Genomic DNA, 13705 nt, shown 5'->3' on the forward strand with positions numbered 1-13705 from the left:
CCGACTTTTATTTTGAAATCGCATCATTTCCTTCCGTTTAAAAAACTCTTCTCTTCAGATCTGCTGCATCTTCCGCTTTGTTGCTGCGCATTTATCAACTAGAATTTTTCTTCCAGATAGAAAGACAACCGATTAAAGATGAATGTGATTGATCATGTGCGGGATATGGCCGCGGCCGGACTGCACTCTAATGTCCGGATCATCAGTAGTTTACTCCTGACCATGAGCACCAACAACCCGTGAGTAGCTTCAGCTTTTAGGATGTAAACAGATCTGGAAGCTGTCTAATGTGATGTGCTAATAATAATGTTTGCCCAAATGACTTTCAAATTTAACTTTTTATTATATTAGATGCGCAGTATGCAGAAACAAGCTCATGCGAAGTAAAAAAAAAAAAATTATTTTTTTAAAGTGTTAATGCATGATTTAAGACAGTAGTACAACCATTCACCATGTAGCTTTCCCAAAATACTTTACTGCTGTCATTTCGATAGCCACCATTAAATGGGATCTACTTTTAATTGTGTAAGAAACCTCAAGAATATTTTTTGTAATTTTTTTAAATATCTTTTTAATAGATACCACAATGTTATTTTGCCAAAAACTATTTTTATTGTCTTGATACAATAACCCATGTATTGTTATGTTATTTAACACCCTATTTCCCACTGATAAAATCAAGTTGTCAATGTCTCACTGAAATGCATCAACTGTGTGCCAGTTTTAAGAGACAATGCCGAATCCATTAAAGTGTGTTTCTCTCTTTCAGGGAGCTGTTCTCACCATCTCAGAAGTACCAGCTGCTGGTGTATCATGCTGATGCCATTTTCCATGATAAAGAGTACAGGAATGCAGCCTGTAAGTACAACATGGCTTTACAGCAGAAGAAAGTGCTCAGTAAAACATCTAAAGTGCGTCCCTCCAGCACAGGCGGCACGGCATCTGCACTGCAGGCGCAGGTGAGCTCCACCAAATGGAATAATGAGTTGACTAAGGAGTTTTTGGTCACTGAATGGCTTTTCTGAGGTAAATGTAACATTGCGTGACATGGCTCTTTTGTTGACGTCTTTCTGCGTTTGAAACACTGATCGGGCAACTACATGAGACATGATATGGATTTCGATAAGTACTCTACTGTATCTGTCCGTCTGATGTTCATTCATTTCGTTCTGTAACAAGTTTATTACACTACTCTTCAAAAGTGTCAGTTAGGGCTGTCAAACGATTAATCGCAAAATACAATCACACAAAATAATTATACACAGTGCACCAACATATATTATGTAAACACAAACTTTTATTTTGGATGCGATTAATCGTGATTAATCGTTTGACAGCTCTAGTGTCAGTAAGATTCAATGTTTTTGATAGAAGTCTATTATGCTCACCAAGGCTGCTTTGATTTGATTTTTTAAAAAATGATAAAACATGATATTGTGAAATATTGTTACATTTGATTGAGATTTTGAACATCATTACTCCAGTCCTCAGTGTCACATGATCCTTCAGAAAACATTCTAATATGTGGATTTGCTGCGCAAGAAACATTTCTGCCACTTGATATTTTTGGGGAAACCGTAATATACATTTTTTTGATGAAGAGAAAGTTGAAAATAAGTGTATTTGAAGAGTTCAGATGCAAAAGCCTCTAAGTGCCATTTGAAATTTGGCACTTAGAAAGCTTGTATATTTAAGTTCAGTAATTTCACTTAAATGGCAATTCATAGGTAATCTTCATTGTCATTTTTATGTGAAATCACTGAACTTAAATATATAAGCTTGATAAAAATGATCATTTTAGAAGAAAATTTCAAATGGCACTTAGAGGCTTTTGCATCTGAACTCTTCATTTGCTTTGGAAATTATGGTTTTCATGATTTTGGTAATGGCTGCATTATTTCTAATGTTTATATCTGTTTAAATGAAGTTTTATTCTAGTTAACCAGCTCTGTGTTGATTAACTGCAGAACTTGCCATCAGAGATTGAAGTGAAATATAAAATCGCTGAGTGTTACACGATTCTGAAGCTGGATAAAGATGCCATATCAGTGCTGGATGGGATCCCTTCACGCCAGAGAACGCCAAAGGTGTGTTTTCACACTCTTTACAATTCTATGTGTGTGAATCTGTTAAGCTAACATTATCATTAACATCTAAAACATGAAATAAAATAAAAGCGCACTTTGTTTAACTGTATGTGTTTCAATTACAGATCAACATGATGCTGGCGAATCTTTACAGAAAGGCCGGTCAGGAACGTTCAGCCGTTACGAGCTACAAGGAAGTGTTGAGACAGTGTCCTCTGGCTCTTGATGCCATTATTGGTCAGTAAGAATACAGCATCTTGTTCTTTCTTTGTCTTTAAAGTTCACTGTGTGTGTGAGCATCCTCCTGTGTGATCACTGCAGGGCTTCTGTCTCTGTCGGTGAAGGGGGCAGAGGTCGCTTCCATGACGATGGACGTGATTCAGAGCATCCCCAATCTTGATTGGCTGTCTGTCTGGATTAAAGCACATGCTTTCATACATGGAGGGGACAATCAGAGAGCGATCAACACTATCTGGTGAAGATTTGACCGTGTGACTGAAACTAGGCTTTTCATGATTAAATCCACAATTTCAGTAAAGCAGGTTTCTTAGCTTTTGATTGGACATTTTTTTGTAGAAATCTCTTTACATAAATGTTTTAAATGAAATAAAAATTGTGTGACTTGTTATTAGCCAGCATTCAATCAATATATTTATGGTTATTATTTTTTATTGAAATATTAGAGTTTACTTTAATTTGTAAAATTTTACTTTTCTTTTTAATTTTAGTTTGTTGTTTTTTATAATTTTAAAATATATTTTTATTTCGCTTTAGTTTTAGTAGTTGTTTTATTTCAGTGAGTTGCCAAAGTATAATTTGATTTTCATTCAAGTTTAAGATTTCATCTTTATTTAAATTAACCAAGATGATTATTAGTTTATAACAATTATTATATTATATTTTCTGTGTGAAAATCAAATGTTTAGAAAGTAATAGCCCACCTCTGTACAATTTGAGGCATCTGTCCTGTCTTCAGCACAGTCTTGGTTGACTTGTACGTCTCTCCTCACAGCTCTTTGGAGAAGAAGTCACTCTTGAGGGATAACGTGGATCTTTTAGTGACCCTGGCGGATGTGTACTTCAGGGCTGGAGACACCAAGAACTCCATCTTGAAGTTTGAGCAGGCACAGATGCTTGACCCTTACCTGATCAAAGGTATGTAGCATTAACCAATAGTTGTATTGCCTGATGATTCTTGTTGGTTTGAATGAAAGCGTCATGCTGTTTTGTAGGTATGGACGTATACGGCTATCTTATGGCCAGGGAGGGTCATCTAGAAGATGTGGAGGTTCTCGGAGGACGGCTGTTCAACATATCTGACCAGCATGCAGAGCCCTGGGTCATATCTGGGTGAGTTTGACCTTCTTCTATTAGGGCTCTTAATAGGGGTGGCACAGTACATGAAAAAACATCCAAACCATTTGGTTCGCTTGTCTCGGTTCGGAGTGTGTGTTCGTCTCATGATTGCAAGATATATATTTTTTTTTAATACTGTATCCTAAATTGTGGATAATTAAAGGAGTAGTTCACTTAAAAAAAAGCAAAAAAACTTTTGCTGATAATTTACTCAATCATAATTTACTTCAGTTGGAAAGAAATTAAGGTTTTTGATGAAAACATTCCTGGATTTTCTCCTTATAATGGACTTCATTGGGAACCAAACGGTTCAAGGTCCAAATGAGAGTTTCAGTGCAGCTTCAAAGGGCTTTAAACGACACCAGACGATGAATAAGGGTCTTATCTAGGACCCTTCGAGTCATGACTCGAAAAAAGATTTATTCATTTTGATGAACGAGTTTGAACAGGAGAGTCATGAACGCTCATCACAGAACAGAGCAAGGCAAGCATTTGTGCTTATAAAACTTAAACTTTTTTATTTATTTTTTAAACGAGCGATCGTTTCGCTTGATAAAACCGTTATTCATCGTCTGGTGTCGTTTAAACCCCTTTGAAGCTGCACTGAAACTCTCATTTGGACCTTGAACCATTTGGTTCCCAAAGAAGTGCATTATATGGAGAAAATACTGGAATGTTTTCATCAAAAACCTTAATTTCTTTTCGACTGAAGAAAGAAAGACGTGGACATCTTGAATGACATGGGGGTGAGTAAATTATCAGCAAAGGTTTTTCAAAAAAAATTAACTAATCCTTTAAGCTATATATCATATGCTGAAGTACATTTCTGGAGTGTTAAAGATTAGACTAAAAAATAAAAAGAACCGTATAGAACTGAAAACCGTGACCCTAAAACTGTGATACAACCCGGACCGTGGGTTTTTTGAACCCTTGCTTTTACCACTTGAAATACAGTAGTTAACCCTAGGTCAGTTTAAATCCTGGATAGGAACAATCCTGGGTTATCTTGCTTTACGTTCCACACTGCTCATTATTTACCCAGGGTTACCAATTAATTCTGGGTATTCATAAACTGCCGTTTCACACAGTACATTCCTAAAGCCTTCCATATTTGTGGTGTTAGTTTCATTTATTGGACGAATGCAGCATGTGACCTGTTTCCATAAAGGCTCTAGAATAGCACATCCTCGAATTATGTATTACTGACAATACAGAAGGTTGTTCAGCGAGTTCATTGGCTACTGATACAGCAGGAACCAATCAGCAGTGCCCTATTTGTGACTTCAAGCAGATTGAGTTAAGGATCTATTAGGCTGAACAGCTAGACTTTAATGACAGAACTTTGAATGTGTGAAACGCGTCGTTAGCATGACGACAACCCAGGGTTAAGCGCAGTGTGAGAAGCCCTAACTGTACGTTCACACCGCCACCGGCGCGAGCGTCAAAGTGGCCGGAAGTCATTCATTTTCATTGAGAGCCGGCGGCGAGCTCCGACGAGAGCGGCGCGGCGCGTTTCGCACGGCAAGAGCGGCAAGGAGAGTTGAAATCAGTTCAACTTTATGGTAATAAGCAATGACGCGGTTCGGCGGCAACCAATCGGAATGTAGACGTGCTCCGTTTGAGAGAATCCCAGAGAACGTAGTCCTGTAAACTTTGGTTCCGGCCACATTAGTTCCCAAGCAAAATAGAGGAGGTTGATAATTTGAATTTGATAAGAGGGCACGCAACACTATTTATAAGCAAGATTTTCGTGCTAGAACACTTTTTTCAGCGGGAATGCAAATTATAATAGCACCATGAACACAAAAGCCACACCACACATATGGCTTTTAATTTTTCCATCGATCAATTTTCTGCAAAAATAACCGACATTTTTGTTTGCATACCGTTTTAAAAAAGATCACGCATTCGATCTACATAAGAGCGTCCACGAATCTTTCCACGGCGTCGTTGACAGAGCGGCAAGAGCGAATTTTGCCGCTCTCGCCGGCGGCGGTGTGAACGTACGGTAATGTGTCTGAATCTTCTTCAGATTAATAAGATGCTAAAAGCTTTTTAAAAATGGTTGTTTTCCTCAGATGTCACAGTTTCTACAGTAAGCGCTACTCTCGCGCCCTCTATCTGGGAGCTAAAGCCATCCAGCTGAACAGCAACAGCGTGCAGGCGCTCCTCCTGAAGGGGGTCGCTCTGCGAAACATGGGCCGAGTGCAGGAAGCCATCATACACTTCAGAGAAGCCATGAGACTGGCGCCCTGTCGTCTGGACTGCTACGAAGGCAAGAAACATCTCGTGATAACAGGGATGCGTCCGCATGCTCCACTACGTTGTCCATCAACCTGCAAGTCGTTTAATTGGCTAGCTCATTTTTGTCCCATTTTTGGTAGGGATGAATTAAGAGAAGCTAGTTCTCTGTGAGCATTTTAGCAAGCTTTAGTCAAAATGGAAACCAGTTGTGTTCTCTAAATGCGTGTTGTTGTGAACAAGTGGTATATGTAGTTTTGATATTTTTTAGACTCCAATGAAATGAATTCTCTCTGGTGACGTTTGCTGGACTTTCATTTATTAATCATTTAGTCCACCTAAACCCCGCCCCCTTTAATCCGCAAAAAATATGCCCTGCACTCCTTCTTTTTTGATAATTAGTTTCACTCGGCTTCTTTTTCATCGTGACTTTAAAGAGATAGTTTACCTAAAAATACAATTCTGTCATTAAGTACTCAGAACACAAATGAAGATCTTTTTGATGAAATCTGAGCTTTCCGTCCCTCCATTGACAACTACACAACTGACACTTTGACACTTCATAAAGAGATCGTAAAACTGAGCAGTTTAGTCCAAAAAACAGATTTAATTTAGGCTTTTAATCTTCCGCTGGACAATAAAGTCTTTAAAGGGTTAGTTCACCCAAAAATGAAAATTAAGTCATTAATTACTCACCCCCATGCTGTACCAACCCCGTAAGACCTCCGTTCGTCTTCGGAACACAAATGAAGATATTTTTGATTAAATTTGAGAGCTGTATAACTACCACATTGGCTCCTAAAGGACTGCCTCTTGACGGCCCAGAAAGTCAATGAAGAAAATGTTTAAATATCCCAAGTGACTACCGTGGCTCAACTATATGTTTATCAAGCGACGCGAATACTTTTTGTGCGAAAAAACAAACAAAAATAACGAGTTTATTTGACTATTTCTTTTCTTCCTTGTAGGTCAGAACGAGACTTCCTTATAGATTTCCACGACACATGCGCGAGATTTGCGATCTGCTTACACCAGCACTACTTCAGATCGCAATTCTCGCGCATGCGTCGTGGAAATCTATAAGGAAGTCTCGTTCTGGCCTACAAGGAAGAAAAGAAATAGTCGAATAAACTCGTTATTTTTGTTTGTTTTTTCGCACAAAAAGTATTCGCGTCGCTTGATAAACATATAGTTGAGCCACGGTAGTCACTTGGGATATTTAAACATTTTCTTCATTGACTTTCTGGGCCGTCAAGAGGCAGTCCTTTAGGAGCCAATGTGGTAGTTATACAGCTCTCAAATTTAATCAAAAATATCTTCATTTGTGTTCCGAAGACGAACGAAGGTCTTACGGGGTTGGTACAGCATGGGGGTGAGTAATTAATGACTTAATTTTCATTTTTGGGTGAACTAACCCTTTAACCTATTTATTTGCTAAATCTCTGTTAGTTACTCTGTTGTGTCTTGATTAGTCCATCGAACTAACCTTTATACAACTTTCAGAAATAGGACGAACTAAGCCCATAGCCGTTTACATTTTTTTTCCCATGTCTTCAGGCCTGATTGACTGCTACCTTGCGTCTAATGGTATCCGGGAGGCTATGGGAATGGCTAACAATATTTACAAGACGCTGGGAGCGAACGCCCAAACTCTCACCATCCTGGCCACAGTGTGTCTGGAAGATCCCATGACCCAAGAGAAGGCCAAGACTCTGCTGGACAAAGCCCTCGCTCAGCGGCCCGACTATATCAAAGCTGTCGTGAAGAAAGCAGAGCTCCTCAGTATGTCCAAATTATTATTATTATTATTAGCTGATATATTAGTCTATTGCTATAACACTTCATTTTCATTACAGGTCGAGAACAGAAATACGAGGAAGGAATAGCACTTTTACGAAACACTTTAGCCAATCAGAGCGACTGCGTGCTGCACAGAATGCTGGGGGATTTTCTCGTAGCTGTTAATGACTATCAAGAGGCCATGGACCAGTACAGTATAGCGCTAAGGTAGCGTCATTTCCTCTCTACTGTAATTAACCTGAAAATCTAGTCTAGCGGAACTGATCGTTCTATTCCTCCTGCGCAGCCTCGATCCAAACGACCAGAAGTCTCTGGAGGGCATGCAGAAGATGGAGAAGGAGGAAAGTCCCACGGACGCCACGGTGGAGCTGGACGGGGACGATATGGAGGGCAGCGGGGAGGAGGGAGACCTGGAGGGCAGCGACAGCGAGGCGGCGCAGTGGGCCGATCAGGAACAGTGGTTCGGCATGCAATGACCCTCGACTAAGAGACTCTTAAGAGCTTGTGCACTTCAGACTTCAGAGGAAACATCCACACTTTTGCATTTTTGATGTGTTTGGACAGAGAGATGCCGTAATGCTCACTGCTGCCTTCTGGTGGTGAGTTACAGATATAATCCAATTTTTTTTTTTGTCCTCAGTTTTTTGTCATATCATGAGATTTTCATTTTCAGAAAAAAACTGTGGTGTCGGTATAAAACTGAACAGCACAACTAAACTAAACAATACCAAAATTACGACAGAGTGACCATATTTCAACATACAATGCTGCCATTTGTCTAAATACACAATATTATTTTCTAACAATTTATTAACATTATTTAAACATCATGCTTCTCCTTTGTTGTTTGTACAGGACAAGTCAACTCTGGTGCTGGCCTCGTTGTATTATTGTATTAATAAATGTCAAATCTGTAAATATTTTCCATGCTCTTTCAAGCCTTTTTTGGTTCCAGCACCAGTAAAAATAATGTTTGCTTCTGATGAAAATGCCTCAGGAAATGAACCACAAAAAAAAAAAAAAAAAAAACGTGTAGATAATCCTGTGGTTTTCCCCCCTTAATCTGGTGAATGTCATATTTCAAACCAACATGGGTTTAATTTTTTACAAAAAAAAAAAAACTATATATATAGTACAAATTTCACCCCATTTTTCATTACTGCAATGGTATTTTACATTGTTTACTGCTCATTCCCAATGTTGATTTCCAATACAATAATGCAGTGATGCCTTTAATAATAATTATATTAGTGCAAAAGTAGTTTTGGTTTATTTTATGCAGTGTTTTTGGGGTGACATTTCTTGACATTTTTTGTGAAATTCACCAGAGCATATTAGTGAGGCAATCACATTCAATTTCTGTAGCCTTATGTGTATTTTTTTTGTTTGTCTTAATGTTTCTATATTTTGTAAATTAGGCTTTTTAAATGTTTTGGAATTAAAATCATGGCATGAATAAAATGTAATGTGTGCAATTTTAGTAAACAGAATATAACTTTTACTAACACAAAATAAATCATCCATTGACGGTGCAAAGAAACAGCAGTGCAACCATGTAATATCATTTTATTAACCACAAATCATTGTGATAATTACAACACTGATTCGACAGCTCCTCCAGTTGTCATGGGAACTGCTTTAAAAGACCGCCTGTCTCTCAATGTCACACACACACACACCGAACACCTGAAATGAGCCTCGGCTTTAAAACATATTGCACATCCCTGCGCAAAGCAACAAGAACAATCATTTTTGGTTATTTTACATATCGCACAAAAGATTCAAGGGAAAAAACAATGCCTTTTTGTCCACTAATGGCATCTTTCTCTCTTTTTTTCTTCAAATTAAGTATTGCAGTGCTATACAAAAGTTTAACTTGTGCATCTGGCTAGTCTTCTACCAAGCAAAACTACACGATGCAAGCAACCGGCAGAACTGAGGTAGCTGCGATCTAATTAACGCAGAGAGGAAATCATTTTGCTTCAAGCGAAAAGAGGAAACAGAAATGACATGGGTGACGTTACTGTAGAAAACATCTAAACATAACTCGAATGCACATTCGTTCTTTTTGGCCCAGCGGATTCAAAAGGCTATAAAGACATCTCGGAGCTGTGAGCCAAAAATATCCAAAGCAATCTGATAAATATTTCATCTCTCTGTTTCAAACATCCAAAAAAGCCATAAAGGGACCTGAGAAAATATACACCTTTAATAATAATAAAAAACATGAAATGTGCTTAAAAATGGAATGTAAAAAAAGGACATACTTTTTTTCGGTCTGACAGCAATATGCCATAAATGAGAATAAACATTATATAAAAATTCAAACAAGGCTTGGATGCATGTGCAAATGTGAACAGGTAAATGTCGGTGGTTAATGTTGCTTTTGTGGTTATTTGGAGTCACGTGTTAGCTTGACAGCAGCTCTGGGATCAGTCAGGAGGACCAGAACAGCTGGGTTATGTTAGTGTCTGTGCCGTACAGCCACACCACTAGAGGGAGTGTCAGAGCTACAAAGGGCCAGGAGACGCCCTCAGTGCATGCAGAGAGGGACCAGCCTCTCCTGTCGGGCTCCTGGTCCAGGTCTTTACCGGGCTCCAGGTAGTTTCTTGCCACGAATTTGAGCAGCTCGTCCAGGAGGATGACAGGCAATGAGATCTTCAGCACCATCATCCACTGGGTCACGTTCAGAGGGGTGATCTGGAAGATGACCTGTGTGTGGAGCAAACACAAGCATGGAATCAAACTTTTCACAGGTTTTCAGAGACAACAGCCAGGTGTAGGGCAGCACAAATAGCTCAATATCTCAGCTCTGAAAGGGTCTAGAGACTCCATTTTTGCACTCAGGTCTAAGTCCCATGGCCCTATATCAGAATCCAGAGTTTCAAGAAGATCAGAGAAACTCAAAATTTTGACCCGAAAAAAAACCGACAGTGTTACCCCTGTCGTTTTTTTTTTTTTTTTTGGTGCGAAAAAATAAGTTTCTCCAATCTTCTTGAAACTCTGGATTCTGATAGAGGGCCATGGGACTTAGACCTGAGTGCAAAAATGGAGGCTCTAGACCCTTCCAGAGCTGAGATATTTATAATGGTAAATGGACTGCATTTACATAGCGCTTTCATAAACCTAATGGCCACCAAAGCACTTTACATATTGCCTCACATTCACCCATTCATACACCGACGGCGGTGTCAGCCATACAAGGCACAATCCAGCTCGTTGGGAGCAGCTGGGGTTAGGTGTCTTGCTCATGGACACATCGTCAGGTGGAACCGGGGATTGAACCACCAACCTTTCGATTTGTAGACAACCTACATAAACCACTGAGCCACTGCCACCCCAAATGCTACGTGGGATCTCAATATCTCAGCTCTGGAAGGCTCCCTTTCGTTTTTTTTTCGGGTTGAAATTTTGAGTTTCGATATCTCAGCTCTGGAAGGGTCTAGAGCCTCCATTTTTGCGCTCAGGTCAAAGTCTCGCGGCCCTCTATCATAATCCAGAGTTTTGAGAAGATTGGAGAAACTTGATTTTTCGCCCGAAAACTGAAAAAAACGTAAGGGGTAACACTGTCGTTTTTTTTTCGGGTCGAAATTTTGAGTTTCGATATCTCAGCTCTGGAAGGGTCTAGAGCCTCCATTTTTGCGCTCAGGTCAAAGTCTCGCGGCCCTCTATCATAATCCAGAGTTTTGAGAAGATTGGAGAAACTTGATTTTTCGCCCGAAAACTGAAAAAAACGTAAGGGGTAACACTGTCGTTTTTTTTTCGGGTCGAAATTTTGAGTTTCGATATCTCAGCTCTGGAAGGGTCTAGAGCCACCATTTTTGCGCTCAGGTCAAAGTCTCGCGGCCCTCTATCATAATCCAGAGTTTTGAGAAGATTGGAGAAACTTGATTTTTCGCCCGAAAACTGAAAAAAACGTAAGGGGTAACACTGTCGTTTTTTTTTCGGGTCGAAATTTTGAGTTTCGATATCTCAGCTCTGGAAGGGTCTAGAGCCTCCATTTTTGCGCTCAGGTCAAAGTCTCGCGGCCCTCTATCATAATCCAGAGTTTTGAGAAGATCGGAGAAACTTGATTTTTCGCCCGAAAACTGAAAAAAACGTAAGGGGTAACACTGTCGTTTTTTTTTTCGGGTCGAAATTTTGAGTTTCGATATCTCAGCTCTGGAAGGGTCTAGAGCCTCCATTTTTGCGCTCAGGTCAAAGTCTCGCGGCCCTCTATCATAATCCAGAGTTTTGAGAAGATTGGAGAAACTTGATTTTTCGCCCGAAAACTGAAAAAAACGTAAGGGGTAACACTGTCGTTTTTTTTTCGGGTCGAAATTTTGAGTTTCGATATCTCAGCTTTGGAAGGGTCTAGAGCCTCCATTTTTGCGCTCAGGTCAAAGTCTCGCGGCCCTCTATCATAATCCAGAGTTTTGAGAAGATTGGAGAAACTTGATTTTTCGCCCGAAAACTGAAAAAAACGTAAGGGGTAACACTGTCGTTTTTTTTCGGGTCGAAATTTTGAGTTTCGATATCTCAGCTCTGGAAGGGTCTAGAGCCTCCATTTTTGCTCTCAGGTCAAAGTCTCGCGGCCCTCTATCATAATCCAGAGTTTTGAGAAGATTGGAGAAACTTGATTTTTCGCCCGAAAACTGAAAAAAACGTAAGGGGTAACACTGTCGTTTTTTTTTCGGGTCGAAATTTTGAGTTTCGATATCTCAGCTCTGGAAGGGTCTAGAGCCTCCATTTTTGCGCTCTGGTCAAAGTCTCGCGGCCCTCTATCATAATCCAGAGTTTTGAGAAGATTGGAGAAACTTGATTTTTCGCCCGAAAACTGAAAAAAACGTAAGGGGTAACACTGTCGTTTTTTTCGGGTCGAAATTTTGAGTTTCGATATCTCAGCTCTGGAAGGGTCTAGAGCCTCCATTTTTGCGCTCTGGTCAAAGTCTCGCGGCCCTCTATCATAATCCAGAGTTTTGAGAAGATCGGAGAAACTTGATTTTTCGCCCGAAAACTGAAAAAAACGTAAGGGGTAACACTGTCGTTTTTTTTTCGGGTCGAAATTTTGAGTTTCGATATCTCAGCTCTGGAAGGGTCTAGAGCCTCCATTTTTGCGCTCAGGTCAAAGTCTCGCGGCCCTCTATCATAATCCAGAGTTTTGAGAAGATCGGAGAAACTTGATTTTTCGCCCGAAAACTGAAAAAAACGTAAGGGGTAACACTGTCGTTTTTTTTTCGGGTCGAAATTTTGAGTTTCGATATCTCAGCTCTGGAAGGGTCTAGAGCCTCCATTTTTGCGCTCAGGTCAAAGTCTCGCGGCCCTCTATCATAATCCAGAGTTTTGAGAAGATTGGAGAAACTTGATTTTTCGCCCGAAAACTGAAAAAAACGTAAGGGGTAACACTGTCGGTTTTTTTTCGGGTCGAAATTTTGAGTTTCGATATCTCAGCTCTGGAAGGGTCTAGAGCCTCCATTTTTGCGCTCAGGTCAAAGTCTCGCGGCCCTCTATCATAATCCAGAGTTTTGAGAAGATCGGAGAAACTTGATTTTTCGCCCGAAAACTGAAAAAAACGTAAGGGGTAACACTGTCGTTTTTTTTTCGGGTCGAAATTTTGAGTTTCGATATCTCAGCTCTGGAAGGGTCTAGAGCCTCCATTTTTGCGCTCTGGTCAAAGTCTCGCGGCCCTCTATCATAATCCAGAGTTTTGAGAAGATCGGAGAAACTTGATTTTTCGCCCGAAAACTGAAAAAAACGTAAGGGGTAACACTGTCGTTTTTTTTTCGGGTCGAAATTTTGAGTTTCGATATCTCAGCTCTGGAAGGGTCTAGAGCCTCCATTTTTGCGCTCAGGTCAAAGTCTCGCGGCCCTCTATCATAATCCAGAGTTTTGAGAAGATCGGAGAAACTTGATTTTTCGCCCGAAAACTGAAAAAAACGTAAGGGGTAACACTGTCGTTTTTTTTTCGGGTCGAAATTTTGAGTTTCGATATCTCAGCTCTGGAAGGGTCTAGAGCCTCCATTTTTACGCTCTGGTCAAAGTCTCGCGGCCCTCTATCATAATCCAGAGTTTTGAGAAGATTGGAGAAACTTGATTTTTCGCCCAAAAACTGAAAAAAACGTAAGGGGTAACACTGTCGTTTTTTTTTCGGGTCGAAATTTTGAGTTTCGATATCTCAGCTCTGGAAGGGTCTAGAGCCTCCATTTTTGCGCTCTGGTCAAAGTCTCGCGGCCCTCTATCAT

General features: G+C 40.0%; 1 protein-coding gene across 1 annotated transcript; it reads left to right on the plus strand.

Moving 5' to 3' along the window:
• The first annotated feature begins 10 nt into the window (after positions 1 to 10).
• On the plus strand, positions 11 to 9248 carry anapc7 (anaphase promoting complex subunit 7). Its single transcript, XM_039664941.2, has 11 exons — positions 11 to 239; positions 770 to 959; positions 1968 to 2087; positions 2213 to 2324; positions 2409 to 2562; positions 3100 to 3242; positions 3320 to 3437; positions 5522 to 5718; positions 7242 to 7466; positions 7541 to 7691; positions 7771 to 9248. The coding sequence occupies exons 1-11, from the start codon at positions 139 to 141 to the stop codon at positions 7958 to 7960; spliced, it is 1701 nt and encodes a 566-aa protein (XP_039520875.1). The 5' UTR covers positions 11 to 138; the 3' UTR covers positions 7961 to 9248.
• Positions 9249 to 13705: the final 4457 nt, after the last annotated feature.

The sequence above is a fragment of the Pimephales promelas genome, chromosome 14 (assembly GCF_988280905.1).
Source record: "Pimephales promelas chromosome 14, fPimPro1.hap1.1, whole genome shotgun sequence".
Classification (NCBI taxonomy): Eukaryota; Metazoa; Chordata; class Actinopteri; order Cypriniformes; family Leuciscidae; genus Pimephales; species Pimephales promelas.